We start from the raw sequence: 19,653 nt of genomic DNA on the forward strand, positions 1-19,653 counted from the left end.
TCTCTGAATTCCACACCTCCTTTTTCACTGACCTACACATTTCCAGATTCCGCAAATCCATGGTCCTCATTAACCTGGTATTGCAGAAACACCTCTCCAATGTCACAGGCATCCCAGAACCACCTCTGTCCCCTCTGCAAGGTACTATTACTCTGCACTCCCTACTCCATACATGATGTCTCTGAAATTGAATCCCTTGCTCTCCAGCACCTGGAGGAGCATTCCTGACACCACCTCTGTGTGTTATCCAAACTGCTGCCGCCTTGGGGCACCACTACCCAACCTCTATCATACCCACTGTGTTCCTCCTCATCCACCCCTCATAACAAATAAACCCTGGCTAGCTGACCTTTTCAGCTTAACACACCCCTCAAAACTCCCTACCAACTCTCCACCAAATCAGATCCAACACTGTTGTTAACCTTTCCACCAAAACCCTTGGCTCCACAGAAGTTTCAGTCCTATCCAAAGGCCTCACCTTTAGCCTTACACCCAAAATTTAATCATGTTGGATGAGCCAAAGATCTACCCTCGTTCTCCTGCTCCCTGCAATGGAAGCCCTTCTTTGCCTCCAGTCCCTCCAACCAAACCACCCTAATATCAACACTTGAACCCTGTCTCTTCCAGTTCATACCACCACCCAATCGTGATCCTCCCCTTCTCCCAGCTAACCACCTGATGGTCCTTCCCCAGGTCCCTTCCTCAGAACACCAACTTTTCAGCAGAAGAAAGAATAGCCACACACAACTTCAAAACAAATACTGACCTAATTGTGGTCGGAAAAAGACCCTGTTTGAGAGAAACCAGAGACATTTTCCCTGCGGCTTTTGAATTAAAATTGCTTCCAAACCTGACAGGAATTACTGCAGGCAGTGAATGAAGTTATGCCCCAATGTCTTAGTAAGAGAACATTGCAACAGGAACTGGATGCAATGTGCATTTCGAGTTGGTCACCTCACAAAAGGCAGATGCTCACACAGGCACATGAAGATCACAGCAACAAAGTTCATCAGGCTGATTTTCTGAATGCTCCCCCACCATATTACATCTCAGTTGGCCAGCATCACCTGACTTGAACCTATAGAAAATCTGTGCGACAGGTTGGAACAGCAGATAAAATGCCGACATCAGCATTCCCACAATTTGGTGGAACTGCATGACCAAAGCCTCAGTGAGTGGCTTAACCTCTACGCAGTGTACCTGCGCAACCTTGTGGAGTCACTTCCTAACTGGATCCAGGCAGGTATCAAGTTCAAGGGCGGAATTACATGGTATTAAATGATGCATCTAAAGATTTCTCTAGGGGCGATTAATCTTTTGTTATTGAACCTGTATCATAGTTTAAATATGTAAATTTATGCAGTGTTGTGAATCGTTAAAACTTGTCTCTGCCCATATGGTCTTCTGGAATTCAACTTGTAATTGGTTAAGGTGCTCACTTCTGCGTACACACTCAAATACATTTGTATGCTATGGCTGTGGCTATGGCTATGGCCTGTTACTTGATGTACCACTGGCTAATAATCATTAATATACAGCTTATTACCATTATTATTGAATTTTCTGACTTCCTTCAGCTGTCTGAAAAAAAAAAGTATTGTGAAAAATGGGCATTACTGTGGGTTACTGCTTTCTTATGTCAAAACTGATGTTGCAGCAGAATACAGTTTGGTGTTCACAGTTGCTGCTCTGAAAATAATGCTTCTTACAATTTGGTCAGTGTGTTACTTCCTCACTGTTAGTAACAAATGATCTTCCTCGTAAAGATACCTGGAAAACATTCCATTTTCAGCTGTTACTTGTCCGAAGGCACCACAAGTTTTTACAATACACTGATGCTGATTTATTGTAGCATTAGTGTGTCATTGAACAGATAAATTTCACTCTTTTTCAGTTCAGCTTTAGATTGGACATATCTAAATTTTTGATACTGGTCTGCTATATCTTACAGTGGTTCCACAATTGAGACCTCCTCCATCTCTCCTCCTAGTTGTCTTGGTCGTCCTTTGTACATGTATTTCCATCTTTATATCTGATCTTTTATCAGTTTTTTTGCATATATTCTCATTTTTATTTTTTGAAATAATACTGTGTTCCTAAATATATCTATAAACAACAAAATCAAATGTGACTGCATAATGTATACTGAAGAAACAAACAAAGCTGATATAATAACAAATATTAAGGGAATATTAGGAGGAAATTTATGTACATCAGAGGAGAGGGGGGACCATATTTAGAACTCAAGGTTGGAGGTATCCATTTGGTATAGATGGTAATAAAAATAAAATAAAAATAGTTTCATTTGCAGATATTTGTTATACTTTACTAATGTTAGTTCTAGTAAGTAATAATTACTGAATGTTTAAAGCGATTTTAAGTTGTTGATCTTTTTTTTGTAGTTATTTATGCTGGAAGAACTTAGAGAGAGAAGGTACAATCAGTATGCAAGGGTTATCCAGAAGGCATTTAAGAAATATTTTGCCCGTAGACAGAATGAGAAACAGAAAAATGAAGCTGCAGGTCAGTAAGCTGAATGATAGTGAAACTACATCTTTTCATTACTGTAGCACACAATTTCTAATAAAACCAAATAGTCTGCACATCTAACTGACATTATTTTATTTTTAGAATTAGTTTTTGGAAAGAAGGAAAGGAGACGTTATTCACCGAATAGGAATTTTGTGGGTGATTATATTGGATTGGACCTACGACCTTCTCTACAGAATCTTGTTGGTCGCAGAGAAAAAGCTGCATTCGCTGAAGTGGTTAAGAAATATGACAGGAGGTTTAAGGTCTGTCTTTATAAGCTAACTAATATATTTTCTTCATTCTCAGTAACTCGTGCAACATTGGCTTATGGTGTGTTATTCGCTTATTTATGTCTTTTTTTTTTTAATGTAGCCCGTACGCCGTGATCTGGTACTGACGTCACATTCATTATTTCTTATTGGAAGAGAGCAAGTGAAAAAGGGTCCAAACAAAGGAAAATATGTTGAAATTATCAAACGGAAGCTCAACTTGGAAAATATAAGTCATGTTTCTCTTAGTACTTTTCAGGTAATGTATTTCAATGTAGTTTATTTCCATTTCTGTACTATTTCAGTTGTACAGTCATTTTTTAACTACTAAATATACCTTTTGAAATAACTGTTTTTTTTTTCTTTGGCAGGATGATTTTATAATCATTCATATGAAAGAGGAGTATGACAGCTTCTTGGAAATGGTGTTCAAAACTGAATTTTTAACTACTTTGAACAAAAAGTTTCAAGCCCATTTAGCACGAAACTTGCACATAAAATTTTCAAATCTGTAAGTAACTGGCATTTTAATTATTATTTTCAGAATGTAGAAAAATATTGAAATTTATAAGATATTTATGAAATATATGGAACATTTTGAACATCCAGTGTTTCATTAGGAAGAGGGAAGTTACCATGTACAAGGACATATTGAGAAGTAACACCTCTGAATTTTTTGTCGTGTTATCATCAGTTGAGGTATATTACTCATTTGACTTTCCTGCTGCTTTGCTGATGCAAGTTGAAATCCTCTGCTGCCAGAGGTTTCTAAAATGTAGCATGTAACATCATGGCGTGTAACATAACTATGTCAGAGCATGAGAAACAGCATGCTGTAATTGAGCTTCTAACCACTGAAAGGGTTCTCCACACATTGAGCACTTTATCCTTCAGCATCACAAAGCCAGACCACACAGGGGCACTGGGACATCTGCACAATTCAGTGTCTTGGGCTCACTGTCATAAATCATCCTCTATCATGTGGCCTCATCTGATTTTCATCTGTTTCCGGAACTTAAAGCATACCTTAGAGGACTTCAATATCTGCCAACAAGGTCAAACATTCTACAGTAAAGGTATCAAAAAACTGGTCTCTCATTGGGAGAAATGTGTTTGGCACCAGGGTGTCTATATTGAAAAATAAATATGAAGATATGAAGAATAGAAATGCAGAATATTAGTAGAATTTGTTTTATGTAAAAAGCTATAAGAGTTTTCACACATCAAATTTGGAGGCATTACTTTTCAGCATTCTCTTGTATTATTTTTTGCATGTATAGAAACTACTACTTTAAGAAAAAGGACAAAACTGAAATCACAGGTGCAAAAAATTCACTTACATTTGGTTTGGTATATGAGATTGTAAACAGCTTTCATACGGGATGTATAAGTATTTTACTGGGTGCTCTTTTTCTACCCATATATGTACCTTCTGTGCTGTCATTAAGGTAAATTTGTCAACTCATATCTGTACTACATTTTAGCATTTTTCTCCTGTGCATGCTTCCATGGTGATGAAGGAATATTTTTCCAAGAATTACGAAGATGTTTCTTGTTGGTGTCTGATTATTCACTAATAAATATTTAGCAGTTCATATCTTTTGACTTAATGTTCAACAACTGATATTATATAAAGAATTTGTTACTCTGTGCTGTTGCAGCCTCGAATTTAAAGTGAAGAAGGAAGGATGGGGTGGAGGCGGTGTTCGACAGGTGAAATTTGTGTCAGCAGCTGTAGGTGACATGGCAGTACTAAAACCTTCAGGAAAGACACTTACAGTGCTCATAGGTCATGGTTTACCAAGTAACACAAGTAAGTATGTTTTATCACATGTATTCGGTTGAATGTGGAGCCTGATAGTTTAAATCATATCCCTATTGCTGAACAGAATGTGTTATGTTGCTGTTAATATAATTAACTTGTGTCAAATGTGTCCTTACAGTTGTTTCATAAATAATGGTAAGTCACTGTTAACTTTATACGGGATGTTATTCAGTGTTCAAGGAGACACTGTGCATGTTTAAATAATGTTGGATGCCTTGTTTCTGTTTATCTAATTTTTAGTGGTAGATTTTTTGATGGCGTTTTTGCTTTATTATGTCATGATTCTCAATGGATTTTTCTTGCATAAGCCTCTTTGTAACTCTTTTTGGACTTAACGTCTTTTTTGTACCTATCCTTCCTTAGTGATATGTGCCCGCCCCAAGTGTTTTGTCTCTCTCCAGTTGTCTTTCTTTGTGTTCTTATTTTGGAAATTAGTAACTAATGTTGAGTTTCATTAGCTATGCTCTTTAAGACAAAGTTGTTAATTACAAAATAGTCCTCTATTTCAGAATTGCGAAGCTCCATTAGAATCTGTGAGAACAGTATCATCATTGTGTGTAGTTTTATTTCACTTTTGATGACATTCCATGCTACTTTACAGCTATTTTTTCATTTAAATATGTATCTGTAATTTGCTTCACACTTGACTACTTTAATTTGTGTTTGTTTGACTTCGAGTTTTTTTTTGTCTGTTTTCTTAACTTCCTCATTTTTAATAGATCTGTCTTTAGCTTAACAAGCAGTATTCTCATTTTATTCAGTCTTAGTGCATACCATATTTTTGTATTTTGTGGTTTACATTTAATGTCACTTATATTTTTTTATAGATGGTTAGACAGTGCTATTGAACAATGTCCAGAGGGATGAGTTCATCAATAGTTCTCACAACTGTTGATTTACAGGACCAGTCCAGTAATTTATCTTCCCTTATCATATTTTCAGCGTTATTTTTATTTAGTATTCGGTACTTTACAAAACTTTTGTACACTCATAGAGTGACTTTCTCATTTTTGGACATAGTCTGTCATTATCAGATACTCCTAATTTAACCACACTACACAGTCTCTATCCTCATTGGTAATTATATTATGCAAGCATGTTTCGAGCATTGTGGGTTGTTCATTGATGCAGTAGAGATTAAGTGATTTTATTGTCTATGGTAAATGAGACACATTCTTCCTTCTGAGACATATCTTTAATTCTTGATAAGGAGTAGGTATTTTGTTTTTGTAAACATTGTTTGAGCTGCCAGACAACACTACAAAATCTGTGACAGGTAGCTTACTGCCTTCTGATAAATTCATAAGTTTACAAGCTGCAGCAAACAATGTGTCTTGCTTGTTGGATCCAATTGCATGCATGGTAGTTTCTTCATTTATGTGAGAAGACAGGCTGGCTGTCAGTGAACACTAAATTTTTTTCTGTTGTTGTGATTTCTGATAATAGCAGAATCATGTGTTGATGTTTTGTGGAACTGTTGGGACATCATGTTGTTTTTGTGTTTCTTCATTGATTCACCTTTCCATTCTTCTTCTGAAGGTAGTTTGATGAACCTTGTTTTTGCCTCACTGTATCATTGAGGGAATCAAAACTGTTCTTCAAAGGAATATCAGATGACCAATTTGCTACAACATTGATCTTCACAGTCCGGTAAGGTACAGACCAATTACTGATATTTAAATGAGGTCTGTATGATACACATTTCCACTGCTGAACATAATCTAAAATATTTTTCATTGAAGAACCCATAATCCCACACTGAAAATAAAACGTTTGGTTATGCAGGGTACATATCGTACTAGTCACTACTGTTTTCACACATTTTTTTACAATACTTAATGCAGTCATTTGATTTCTTGGGCATTTAATCAATGCTGATCTCAGTTTTTTCCCTGCCATGTACAGTTTTGTCACAATTTTATTTAACTATAAACTAGAAAAATTAGCAAAGCACTTATAATTACAATACAAAAGTTAATTTTCGATATGAATAAAGATTTTATGTGAAAGATCGACATGAAAACAACACTTTGTTGTTGTTGTTGTGGTCTTCAGTCCTGAGACTGGTTTGATGCAGGTCTCCATGTTTCTCTATCCTGTGCAAGCTTGTTCATCTCCCAGTACCTACTGCAACCTACATCCTTCTGAATCTGCTTAGTGTATTCATCTCTTGGTCTCCCTCTACAATTTTTACCCTCCAGCTGCCCTCCAATACTAAATTGGTGATCCCTCAATGTCTCAGAACATGTCCTACCAACTGATCCCTTCTTCTAGTCAAGTTTTGCCACAAGCTCCTCTTCTCCCCAATTCTATTCGATACCTCCTCATTAGTTATGCGATCAACCCATCTAATCTTCAGCATTCTTCTGTAGCACCACATTTTTGTCAAAAGTATTTATCATCCACGTTTCACTTCCATACAAATACTTTCAGAAACGACTTCCTGACATTTAAATCTATACTCCATGTTAACAAATTTTTCTTCTTCAGAAACGCTTTCCTTGCCATTGCCAGTCTAGATTTTATATCCTCTCTACTTCGACCATCATCAGTTATTTTGCTCCCCAAACAGCAAAACTCCTTTACTACTTTAAGTGTCTCATTTCCTAATCTAATTTCCTCAGTATCACCCGACTTAATTCGACTACATTCCGTTATCCTTGTTTTGCTTTTGTTGATGTTCATCTTATACTCTCCTTTCAAGACACTGTCCATTCCGTACAACTGCTCTTCCAAGTCCTTTGCTGTCTCTGACAGAATTACAAAGTCATCGGCGAACCTCAAAGTTTTTATTTCTTCTCCATGGATTTTAATACCTACTCCGAAGTTCTCTTTTGTTTCCTTTATTGCTTGCTCAATATACAGATTGAATAACATCGGGGATAGGCTACAACCCTGTCTTACTCCCTTCCCAACCACTGCTTCCCTTTCATGTCCCTCGACTCTTATAACTGCGATCTGGTTTCTGTACAAATTGTAAATAGCCTTTCGCTCCCTGTATTTTACCCCTGCCACCTTTAGAATTTGAAAGAGAGTATTCCAGTCAACATTGTCAAAAGCTTTCTCTAAGTCTACAAATGCTATAAACGTAGGTTTGCCTTTCCTTAATCTTTCTTTTAAGATAAGTTGTAAGGTCGGTACTGCCTCATGTGTTCCAACATTTCTACGGGATCCAAACTGATCTTCCCCGAGGTCAGCTTCTATCAGTTTTTCCATTCGTCTGTGAAGAATTCGCGTTAGTATTTTGCAGCTGTGGCTTATTAAACTGATAGTTCAGTTATTTTCACATCTGTCAACACCTTCTTTCTTTGGGATTGGAATTATTATATTATTCTTGAAGTCTGAGGATATTTGACCTGTCTCATTCATCTTGCTCACCAGATGGTAGAGTTGTGTGAGGACTGGCTCTCCCAAGGCTGTCAGTAGTTCTAATTGAATGTTGTCTACTCCGGGGGCCTTGTTTCGACTACGGTCTTTCAGTGCTCTATCAAACTCTTCACGCAGTATCGTATTTCCCATTTCATCTTCATCTACAGCCTCTTCCATTTCCATAATATTGTCCTCAAGTACATCACCCTTGTATAGACCCTCTATTTACTCCTTCCACCTTTCTGCTTTCCCTTCTCACTTTATTAGGCAGGAATCATGTGTCCTTTGGCTTATATTTCCATTCCTCTTCTCCTTAAAGTATCTAATATAAATCTTTCTTTAATGAATTACCTAAAATACATCGTGGTGCAGTGATCTACATTAGTCTTCCATCATATTGGTATTCCAGCAACTCTGATACTATCTTTGAATCATTTTGACATCTTGGTGAAAAGCATTTGTGGCTTACTGATTTCACTCAAATATTGAGGTGAAAAAATCAAGTTAACATTTCAAAAATGAATCTTGAGGCTTATTAAAAGCAAAACAAAGTGAACTTTTCAAGTGTGTTATCTGCAACAGAAGTTTAATGTGGGTTGTTTTTCATGCCTGGAAACTTAGTAATAACCTGTTGAGTTAGGGGCTTGGGTATCGTTTTGTCATTTTTTATTTAAAATTGGAATCAAACACCAAGTTTCGAATTTTGTTTGCAACAATCATGCAATCTTTCAATTTCATTTCTGATAGATGAGGAAAATGTCACAGAGATACTGGAAACATTTTCCTCTCTGTGACAAGACTTCCACAATCTGTTACATTAGGCCAACTTACCAGTAATGGGTTGAGGTGATAGTAGAAATTTTTTTTAGATCCACAAGGTTCTTGCACAAGAAAAATGAGTGTCAAAGCATGCAATTGTATGAAATTCTCTTATTGTATTCTTCAGCTTTTGGTTTGACTAGATACTGAAAAATACAATAAAAGACTTTCATTTATAATACTTTCACTGTGATTCTCTTAGTATGCATTGCCCGTAACAATCAAAACTTTTAAGATACATTGCAAGCAGAGTGGCCACTGTCATTGAGATTCGATATTAATAACACTAATAATAATAATAATAATAATAATAATAATAATAACAGAAATATTATATGAGGTGTATATACACGATTTAAATCACTAGTAACGCATTTTTAATTTTTTCTGCGGTGGCCCCTGTAATCATACAAATAGAGTATATTTTTAGATTTTAACTGAGAACACTTGTAAGTTTCATCTGAAAATATTTTGCATGTTGAGAAACATGTCAGTTTAGCTTATTTTGTGTCAACAAATCTTTCATAGGGCAGTGAAAAGTAGAATGATTGGTAATTTGTAAGTAAGGTACATAAACTGTTCTGTTCTCAGAACATTATTAATGATGTCAGTATATTCTAGACTGAGCACACGCCAACTCTCTTAGATTAAGCACAGCTTAAATTATCTGAACATTTTAAGTCCTAGTGTGATTTGAAATTATAAGTTAATCCATCCTCTAAATGATGTAAATAAATGATTTATGTTAACCCATTCACTATACCATTGGTATGTATATGTCATGCAATAGATTATCAGAGAACACGAGAGAATTTTCTGTATGTTATTGCTATCTGTCAGTGTCCCACTGTTAAAAGGAAGCCTGCTAATGGTTTGCAGAATTCTTATAATTACAAATTGCACCTGTAGGTTGAGCTGTCTTATAAGTTTTGTTGTTGATCCTCTGCTGGGTAGGTGTCTTGTTCTTTATCATTTGGTACGGACCTAGATCACATTTAATTTTCTTTATTTTTAGTCTTTTTTTAATTAGAACTAATTTGAACTATTTAATTTTTATCTGAATCATCTACGCACAAGGGACTTCTTTTGGAGGAACTTATTTATCTCAGTGATTGTGAAAATCATAGTTATTTAGAAAGTGTATTTTGATCATCAAAGAAAAATAAAGTCGGGCTTCACTGATATAGGAAGTTGAAGACTCAAGTATGTTGGAGATGAAAATCAAAGATTTCTTGAGAACTGTGCAAGTGACACCTGCATAGCTGATGAAGATTATCACAGAGATAGCAGTTGAAGTAAAAGTGGAGATAATGAAACAGATGAAAGTGAAGAATGAGGTGCTAGAGATCAAAGAGTCACTGGACCATCAATGCGTACAGATGTACTGTGGTGACTGGTAAATCCCTCTTTCAAACCAAGATTTTCTGTTACTAACAAATGTATTCCTTCTATTTTGTGTCAGAAAGTTGATAGGTCTTCCAGTGGCCTAGATTTGTTTCAGCAGATATTTCCTCATAGTTCTCTTATATCCATAACATACGGGGAAATAGGGCAATCAATAATGCTATTTTGCACAGTGGATGCCAGCTTATCCCATAAAATTTGTAGTTCAACTGATCAGAGAAACCAAGTTATGCATCAAAACCTTATATAGATGAAGATATTGTTTGCCTCAAGGAGTCATTTCAGAAACCAAGAGAGGATAGTCCATACCAAAGTGTTTCTGAACTGATGGTTAAGACCAAAGGTAGCTCTGCTGAAACAATAACTGATACTGAAGAAGAACAAGTGTAGAATAGAATTATGAGGATATTGTGACATGGAAAGTGGTTATGAATAAGATGTGGAAGTCTGTGGTGGTAGGGACAATGAAGGGAATATTTCATTGGCAACAAGTGAGAAAAGAATTGTACATAGCCCATTGAAACAGTTGGGAACAAAGGTGTCACAATGGTATTTGACAGGTTTTTATTTATTTATTTTTAAACAGTCAATCTCATGGATAGTTTACCGATTGAAGTTGTAATAACAAGCAATGGTGCCTGGCGAAATATACTGTGATTTAGCATGAAACTGCAGATAAGTGAATATGAATTTCCTGAAAATAGTTCTGAGACTTTAGCATCATGATGGATGGGTACTAAAGATGTTCTTGTTATGAATAATTGCCACATATTGGTCACAATTGTTGCTCAATGCACTCAGAAAGACAAAACCAAACATGGTCTCCCTTGTCCTCATGGCTTTGTCACATATAATAATATTATGGCAGGTATGTCTTTATCTTATCAGAAATCAGTCTACTGTACTTTTTATAGGAAGACAGCAAAATCGTGAAAAGATGTTCTTTGAGCACCCGATGACTTCAGTGGTGAATGATTGGATTATATTTCACAGCTTACAGCAAGAAAATACTACTGATCAATTTTCTATTCCTACTTGCATAGCAAATAACTGTATTGGAAAGAAAAAAGTAATTGTCAAAAGGAAGCGAACTACCGGATACCCAAGTGGTAGTACAAATCTGTGATGAATATGGGGGACCATATACCAACTGAAGGTGACTCAAAGAGAAGTTGCACAGGATGTGCTAAGGGAAAGAAGGAAACTAAAACAAAGACCTTATGTACCATGTGTAAATTTCCTTTGTGCAAAAATTATAATGTAAATAGATTGATAAAAAATGTGCTTACCAAGTGGTGGCAGTAGAAAACCTGTGCTAAAATTGAGAAATGTGCAATCTCAGGTTTTCAAATCTCAATTGGTACAGCCCACAGCAATCAGTATTTCCTTCTCATTCCATCTGGCAAGTCTTTCTTGACCTGGTGTTCTGGACAACTTTTCTGAACTATCCCTGTCTCCTAAACTCGACAGTCCTTTTCCTTCATTCCTCTTCCACTCTTTCAACCATTCTGCCAGAAGGAGTCACTTTCTCAAAAAGCTTGCATATTTTTTTAACCTTCATATAAGTTTTCTCCTGCTGCTGGATGATGAGTAGAGTTTTTATATATGCAGTTACATCAATTTTTTAAACATTGATTATTTGTGCAAAAATTATTTTGTGCTGTATCAAAAGGAAGAGTAGCAGTGTGACTATCACATGAGGCACTTGAACTTGCACTTAATGGTAAAAAGTTTGCCACTTGGAATGATGTTCTGAAATGTCACATACCTGTAATTATACCACTAGTACATAGAGGTTTTATGTCAAAATACCAGTGGGACACTTGGAAAATGAAATAACGAGATGTACGTTTTCATGGTGTTACTGCTGGTTATGACATTGATTAAAATAACCAGATGTTGTCGTTCACTCAAAATAAAAGTGATAATGATATGATTAATATGTACTTGTACTGCAGTTTCATAAAATGTTAATACATATAGATAAATAGAGATGACAGTTTTATTGAAAGTGATATATTGTGACCTTCTGACATATGGGCTATAAACTATTCTTATATATTGGTGTAAATGTTAAATTTCATTGTTACTTGCTTCTTGTTCGTAGCAAATTTTGTCTAACACAATAGTTCATAGTTGCTTGTAGTAATGTCTCAAATTGTAGTGCTGGTTGTTTTATTATTTCCTTTGTCTGATCTATGCTGTATCCCTGGAGGTTGTCAGCTTGATACACTCACAAGGAGACCACACAGCAGTTGGATTTTGCTATTCTATTATATTTGTGGTATGTGAATTTCAGAACTCGAGTATCAGTATCCAAAAGTACTTCGATGCAACTCTATAAAATTCTCGAGAAAATCAACTTCGAAGTTTTCTGAGCATCTTTAACACCCTAAAGTGAGGTAATTTTTTTCAGAAGGACTGCATGGCTGTGTGGTAGAATGCTTACGTGCCACAGGGGCAGTCTAGGTTTGTTTCCCAGCTGTGTAAATTTTTAAAGGTGCATGTTCTATCAGCATTCCCATGATGTGAAAGTATATAAAGACAAACAGAAATTTAAGTTGTAATGTTTTTTTAACTGAAACAATCTTTGTTAACAATCTTTTATGAAAGGTCAGTAATTGTGAATGTATATTTGCATTGAAAACTATAATTTTGTGTACAGTATGTAAGTAGTAAAAATGACATTTAGGTATATGTTAATTAGCAATATTTTATGAATTTTATATTTAAATGATGTAGGTATTTGAACAGGCACGGGTGGGTGGACGAAAAGGATAATGACCAAAATCAGACTTGTACCAATGATTACCAGTCCCAAGTGCTACTGTTGTCCCCCTCCATTGTTATGTATTTTATGCTTCATGGAAATGTTCATAGATCATGCACAGGTGTCCGCAAAATTGCATTGATCAGTAATTGAAACTCGGGGGCCCCCACGTAATGGACAAATATTCTACCACAAAGCCAGGCCACCTGTTGAAAAACCTACCTTACTTTACCGTATTACTGGCCCATGGAAAACCTCAAAGTCAATTTACTTGGGAATTTTTGAGAGTTGCATCAAATTGTTTTCAGACACTGGTATTTGAGTTCTGAACTTCACTGCCATAACATAAAAAATTACAAAATGAATTTTCCATGTGGTCACCTCTTAGTGATTTGAAGTAGGTTATGTTATACATTTTTTGAATAACTGTTTGCAATCTTGCTGTGTATATTGCAGAACCGGATGTACGGCATTCGGTGATGGTACAAGGTCAGCGGAATTTACCTTCAAGAATGCCTACGAAACCACCGCCTAATTACCCAGCACCAGCCCTGCCTGCATCAGCAACACCAGCAACTAGGCGGCAAGCTCCGGCACGACCTCCTGCACCTACCACAGCACCTTCTCAAGCCACTACACCCATACGTGCACCTTTTCCTCTTCCTGTGTCAGCAGCCGCACAGAAAGTACCTCAAAATGCACAACAGACACGCCGGGCACAAATCAGACCACCTCCACCGCCAAGTGAGCCGGCTCCCCCAGACCAACCTATTGTACGGCCAGGCTCGAGGCTGCAAGCTGTCAGTAAGTATATAACTTTTTTGAGTCTCTATCACTGTTCAACATCAAATGCTGTTTTTCAGCTAAATTATGTGAATTGTTGATACACTTTGTCGTGAAGAAGTTAATTTCAGAGCTTAGAATTGGAGTCTGAATTTTAAAAAAGGGGTATTCAGTATGTATAGAGGGTGATTCATGTAACACCCCTTTTATCTTATGACAGGTTTCACGTATCTAAACAAAGTTTTCTCCAATTGATAGTTTCCTGTGAGGCAGGGAAAGTTTTGTGTGTATAATGCTCTGAACTCTGGTATCAACCAAGACATTGAAACAGGCATGTTTTTTAATGAAACTGTATATGATTCATGTATTAAAATTCATGGAGAAGAAATAAAAACTTTGAGGTTCGCCGATGACATTGTAATTCTGTCAGAGACAGCAAAGGACTTGGAAGAGCAGTTGAATGGAATGGACAGTGTCTTGAAAGGTGGATATAAGATGAACATCAACAAAAGCAAAACAAGGATAATGGAATGTAGTCTAATTAAGTCAGGTGATGCTGAGGGAATTAGATTAGGAAATGAGGCACTTAAAGTAGTAAAGGAGTTTTGCTATTTGGGGAGCAAAATAACTGATGATGGTCGAAGTAGAGAGGATATAAAATGTAGGCTGGCAATGGCAAGGAAAGCGTTTCTGAAGAAGAGAAATTGGTTAACATCCAGTATTGATTTAAGTGTCAGGAAGTCGTTTCTGAAAGTATTTGTATGGAGTGTAGCCATGTATGGAAGTGAAACATGGACGATAAATAGTTTGGACAAGAAGAGAATAGAAGCTTTCGAAATGTGGTGCTACAGAAGAATGCTGAAGATTAGATGGGTAGATCACATAACTAATGAGGAAGTATTGAATAGGATTGGGGAGAAGAGAAGTTTGTGGCACAACTTGACTAGAAGAAGGAATCGGTTGTTAGGACATGTTCTGAGGCATCAAGGGATCACCAATTTAGTATTGGAGTGCAGCGTGGAGGGTAAAAATCGTAGAGGGAGACCAAGAGATGAATACACTAAGCAGATTCAGAAGGATGTAGGTTGCAGTAGGTACTGGGAGATGAAAAAGCTTGCACAGGATAGAGTAGCATGGAGAGCTGCATCAAACCAGTCTCAGGACTGAAGACCACAACAACAACATATGATTCATAACTGCATTCAATAGCTTTTGTGAAGACAATTACATTTGCGTAGCATTTGTTAATATTGTCATTGAAATCTTTGACAAAAGAGTTTGACAACTGTACTAAAACTGGAAAATAGTGCAGCCAGAGTTGGCTGTTGTGGTGTGAACATTACCAAGCTGAACTCTCGTGACAGGCTGTGTTATTATATGCAGCAAGACAGGCCTATGCTACTAAGATAAAACCTCATTTCCTGAACGGCATAGATGCAGGGTCGACTGCAATACTTTTTTTTTTTTTAATTATGGAAGTATGACATTGTCGGCTTCTGTCACAATAATTGGGGCTTAGGAAAACTATTTCACATGTATATACATTTCCAGTTTTTTTAATGTCTATAGCTTCATCAGATAGTTTTCCATTTAAATTCTCCTTGTTGCTGCTTACTTGTCAAATCCGAAACAGAAACATTGGTCATTCATACTTCCTAGTCATAAAACTACCCTATTCATAGCGAAAAAGAAACTGCAGCATTAACCTTCTTAGCTTTGGAAAAACAACGCTGACCTCTCTTTGCCTGAAGGCAATTGAGTGCTTCTTAAAAGTAATACACCTGCTGTCAGACAGATATGGACTATAGGTACTATTTGAAATTGTAATTAGACTGAATACACTTAAAATAAATTAAATATGTTATTCAAAATGACGGACAACATGTCATCCAAAAAATAAATACTGTTCTGATAACATAGTTTTACACTTTACTTAAGCATGTGCTCAAAAATGTTTACCATCGACTGCAAGGCACATTTGCGATCACCATTTGAGAGATAGGTGAACAGATCAAGCTGCATAGGATGATATACCCTTGCATGCTGTGGCAATTTGATGGCATGTATCATCTGGCATAGTTGGTGTTTCATGATAGACTGCATCTTTCAAAGCTCCCATAGAAAGAAATCAAGAGCAATCAAATCAGGGGACCTAGCTGGTCATTGTATTGCTGGATTCCATCCTATCCAATGATAAAGAAACGTTTCATTAATTATTTGCATTGCAACACAGGAAGAGTGAGCTGGGAAGCCTTCGTGTTGGAACCACTTACACTTTTGCTTGTGAAGTTGTACCTCTTCTAGAACAGTGTGAATGTTTATAAGAAAGTGTGCCTTTGAATTTCCATTTAACAGGTGAGAGATCAAGTAGGGTCCTGCAGTGGAATTTCATATGATGCTGCACTATACGTTTATGCTCCATAGTTGTTGGTGTTGTACTTGATAAAGCCGGTGTGGATATTTAGCTACCCACTAGTGCACATTGCGTTAATTTACATTACCGTGTTATGTAAATGTTGCATTGCATCATCAGTAAAGAGCACACATAAAAACGTCATGTCACCTCTCAGGTGCTGCAGAGGAAACAGATGAAATCTTATATGATGTTTGAAGTCATGTCCTCAGTGCCTGTGTGGTGATTGATGAAATAAGTGGCATTTATGTTGATGCAAGATGCGAAATACACTTATCTGGCTGATTGCATAGTCTATGGCAATACCTTATGCCACCATGTGGATAAAAAAGCTTCTTCGTGCGCTCTGTCAGTTGCAGTCTTTATCCTCATCCTTTGTTTGATACTGAAGCTGCTTGTTCACACTAGCAAACTAATAATTCCTGCACGTGCCTGGCACGATGGACAGCAAAGATCAGTTTTTGACTTTCCTATGCTGCCATACATACCTACAAACAAGTCAGGGGAATGGCCGTGGGAACCAGAACGGCTCCGTCGTATGCCAACCTCTTCATGGGCCACATGGAAGAGGCTTTCCTGAAGACCCAACATCTGCTTCCCCTGGCCTGGTATAGGTTTTGTAGATGACAACTTTGTGGTCTGGACTCATTTTGAAGAAACACTCCTTAATTTCCTCCATAACCTCAACTCCTTGTTGAATCTGAATTTCACCTGATCCTTCTTCAAAACCCAAGCCACCTTCCTGGTTGGTGACCTTCATCTTGTTGAAGCTCACATCCACACCTTTGTCCACATCAAACCCACAAACAAACAACAGTACCTTCACTTTGATACCTACCATCCATTCCACATCAAACACTCCCTTCCCTACAGCCTAGGTATTCATGGCAAACATATCTGCTCCAGTGACGAATCCCTCAACAATTAAACCAATAACCTGACCAGTGCTTTCCTCTCCCGCAACTATCCTGCAGATCTTATCCACAAACAGATCTCCCGAGCAATGCATTCCTCCCCATCCAACAATAATGTTCCTACCCCCAGACCACACAGAAGCATCCCCCTTGTCACCCAGTATTATCCTGGCCTCGAATACATCAACAAATTACTCCGCCAGGGATATGACTTTCTCAAGTCAAGCCCTGAAATGAGATCATCCCTTGACAATATTCTCCCCACACCACCCAGAGTTGCCTTTCGTCGCCCTCCTAACCTCCGTAACATCCTTGTCAAACCCTACAATATTCCCAGACCACCTTCTCTACCCAGCGGTTCCTACCCCTGTAACTGACCCCGCTGCAAAACCTGCTTCATACATCCCCCCACAACCACCTACTCCAGCCCCACTACTGGTAAAACATACACAATTCAAGGCAGGGCCACATGTGAAACAACACATGTCATTTATCAGCTGACATGCCTGCACTGCGCAGCCTTTTACATTGGTACGACGACAACTAAACTGGCTGAGCGCATGAACAGGCACAGACGAACTGTCCGCCTAGGAAATGTCCAATGCCCAGTAGCAGAGCATACCCTCCAGCATAATTTTAGGGACCTAGGAACCTGCTACACTGAACGTGCCATTTGGCTTCTCCCACCCAACACCAATCCCTTGCACTCCAACACATCCTTTCATCCTGCCATCCCCCTGGACTGAACCTACATTAACCAACCTCACTCCCATTTACTCTTCAGTCTTCTCCTCTTTCCCTTTCCTCTTCAGCCATTCATACATCTTTTCATCCTACATAGTTGTGTTTATCTTTATACTATATACCTCGTTACTTCTGTATGCATCCTCTTTGGTGTGAAGCTGGCACAGTACTTACAGTAGAATATCTTTGGCTTCCCTCTGACACCCATGGCCCCATGCCTCCATCTTTGCTACCCTCCCTGTTTACCTTCCCCCTGTTGCTTAGTAACCTGAGTTGTAACTGAATCCACTTTCCCTTCTTCCCCTTTTCTTCCCCTCTCTCCTCCCCGATGAAGGAACAAAGTTCTGAAAGCTGGGATACTTAAATTTTCTGTTCTGTCTTGTGTATCTATCGGCTGTACTGAGCTAAGCACGGGCCAGCCCCTCTATCTCTTTGTTAGTATTTGTTTCATATCCATAAGTTATTTTGTCTGCAAATCCAAGTGCTCACTTTAGAAATAACCGATGTTCGTACTATAGAGCAATCTTCTCTTTACTAATACAAGCCCTTAATTTAGTATTCTGATTGGACCCTTCTTTGTGAGTGATAAACATATGAGTCATCCATTACATACCTGATAATGTCCCCATGACAGATGGCCTTGGTTATGTGTTCCATTGTTTCGGGGAATATCCTGATATTTAACTGATGTACCTAACTGGAAACATGAAATCTTTTACTTGTTGATAGGTCAGGGTTTTGGCCCATGGGAAATTGTGATAGCAAGTCTGTATCCACATATTGTACCATAGGTATCTAATGAATATCGTAATGCAGTGCCTGTAGAAAGAGGGTCATATCTGTAGTCTTTGAACTGTTTCTTCTGAAAACTGTAAGTGTGGGCCAAAATGCCAACAGTGGTTAAGGATTGGTGACCAAGTGCAGTTTATTCCTTTAGGGTAAACAGTGAACTCTTCATTTTATTTTAATTTTTTATGGCACAAATAGTTTAGCAGTGTGACTGTTTAAGTTTGGGAGGCTAAACTGTCTTTTGCTCTGACTCACTGGCATTTCTGTATGCTGCTATGGCTCCAGTGCACTATTGTAAAGCATCTGATTTGAGCACCAGTTGTTTTCCAGGATGCCATGAATGGAGGCCATGAATTTTCTTTAGTAGCTTATTTTATCGTAAAAGAGTTGTAGCTCTTTAATATTACACTACCTTGTTGGATTATGAATTACAGCAAAACACTGTTTCCTGAATTTTGTGCCTTTCTGTGGTAGAAAGTGCTTAAATATTTAATTTTAGTTTTAAAAAAATTTCTACACATTCATTGTGAAGACCACCCAAAACTCAGAAAGGCTAATGAGATACTATATTGGTTGAATTTATAATTGTAAAACCAAAGAAATTGAAAGAAAGTCTAAAGATATTTTCATGTGTAGTTTTGTTTGAATCGTGTGTCTTCTGACTGGTTTGATATGGCCTGCTACAAATTCCTCTCCTGTGCCAAACTTTCATCTGAATTGCAACCTATGTCCTCAGTTATTTTGTCTACATCTACATCATACTCAACAAGCCACCTAATGGAATGTGGCAGAGGGCACTTTCGGCACCACTACTATCTGATCGCCCCAACCCTGTTCCACTCGTGAATAGTGCAGGGGAAGAACAATTGTCGGTAAGCCTCTGTATTGGGTTTACATTCTTGAATTTTCTCTACGGGGTCAATATGCGAGATGTATGTAGGGGGAAATAATATGTTATTCTATTCCTCCTGAAAAGTGCTGTATCGATATTTTAGTGGTAAATCTGTCCATGATGCACAACA

General features: G+C 37.6%; 1 protein-coding gene across 1 annotated transcript in view; it reads left to right on the forward strand.

Moving 5' to 3' along the window:
• LOC124797926 (unconventional myosin-Ie-like) overlaps positions 1–19,653 on the forward strand; it is a 365,871-nt gene that overhangs the window by 318,061 nt on the left and 28,157 nt on the right. The window contains exons 16-21 of the mRNA XM_047261058.1: positions 2,403–2,523; positions 2,632–2,795; positions 2,905–3,060; positions 3,173–3,312; positions 4,463–4,614; positions 13,445–13,792. Coding sequence (XP_047117014.1) covers positions 2,403–2,523; positions 2,632–2,795; positions 2,905–3,060; positions 3,173–3,312; positions 4,463–4,614; positions 13,445–13,792 — 1,081 coding nt within the window. The remainder of the gene's footprint in view (positions 1–2,402; positions 2,524–2,631; positions 2,796–2,904; positions 3,061–3,172; positions 3,313–4,462; positions 4,615–13,444; positions 13,793–19,653) is intronic.

Source organism: Schistocerca piceifrons, chromosome 5 (genome assembly GCF_021461385.2).
Source record: "Schistocerca piceifrons isolate TAMUIC-IGC-003096 chromosome 5, iqSchPice1.1, whole genome shotgun sequence".
NCBI classification, from domain to species: Eukaryota; Metazoa; Arthropoda; class Insecta; order Orthoptera; family Acrididae; genus Schistocerca; species Schistocerca piceifrons.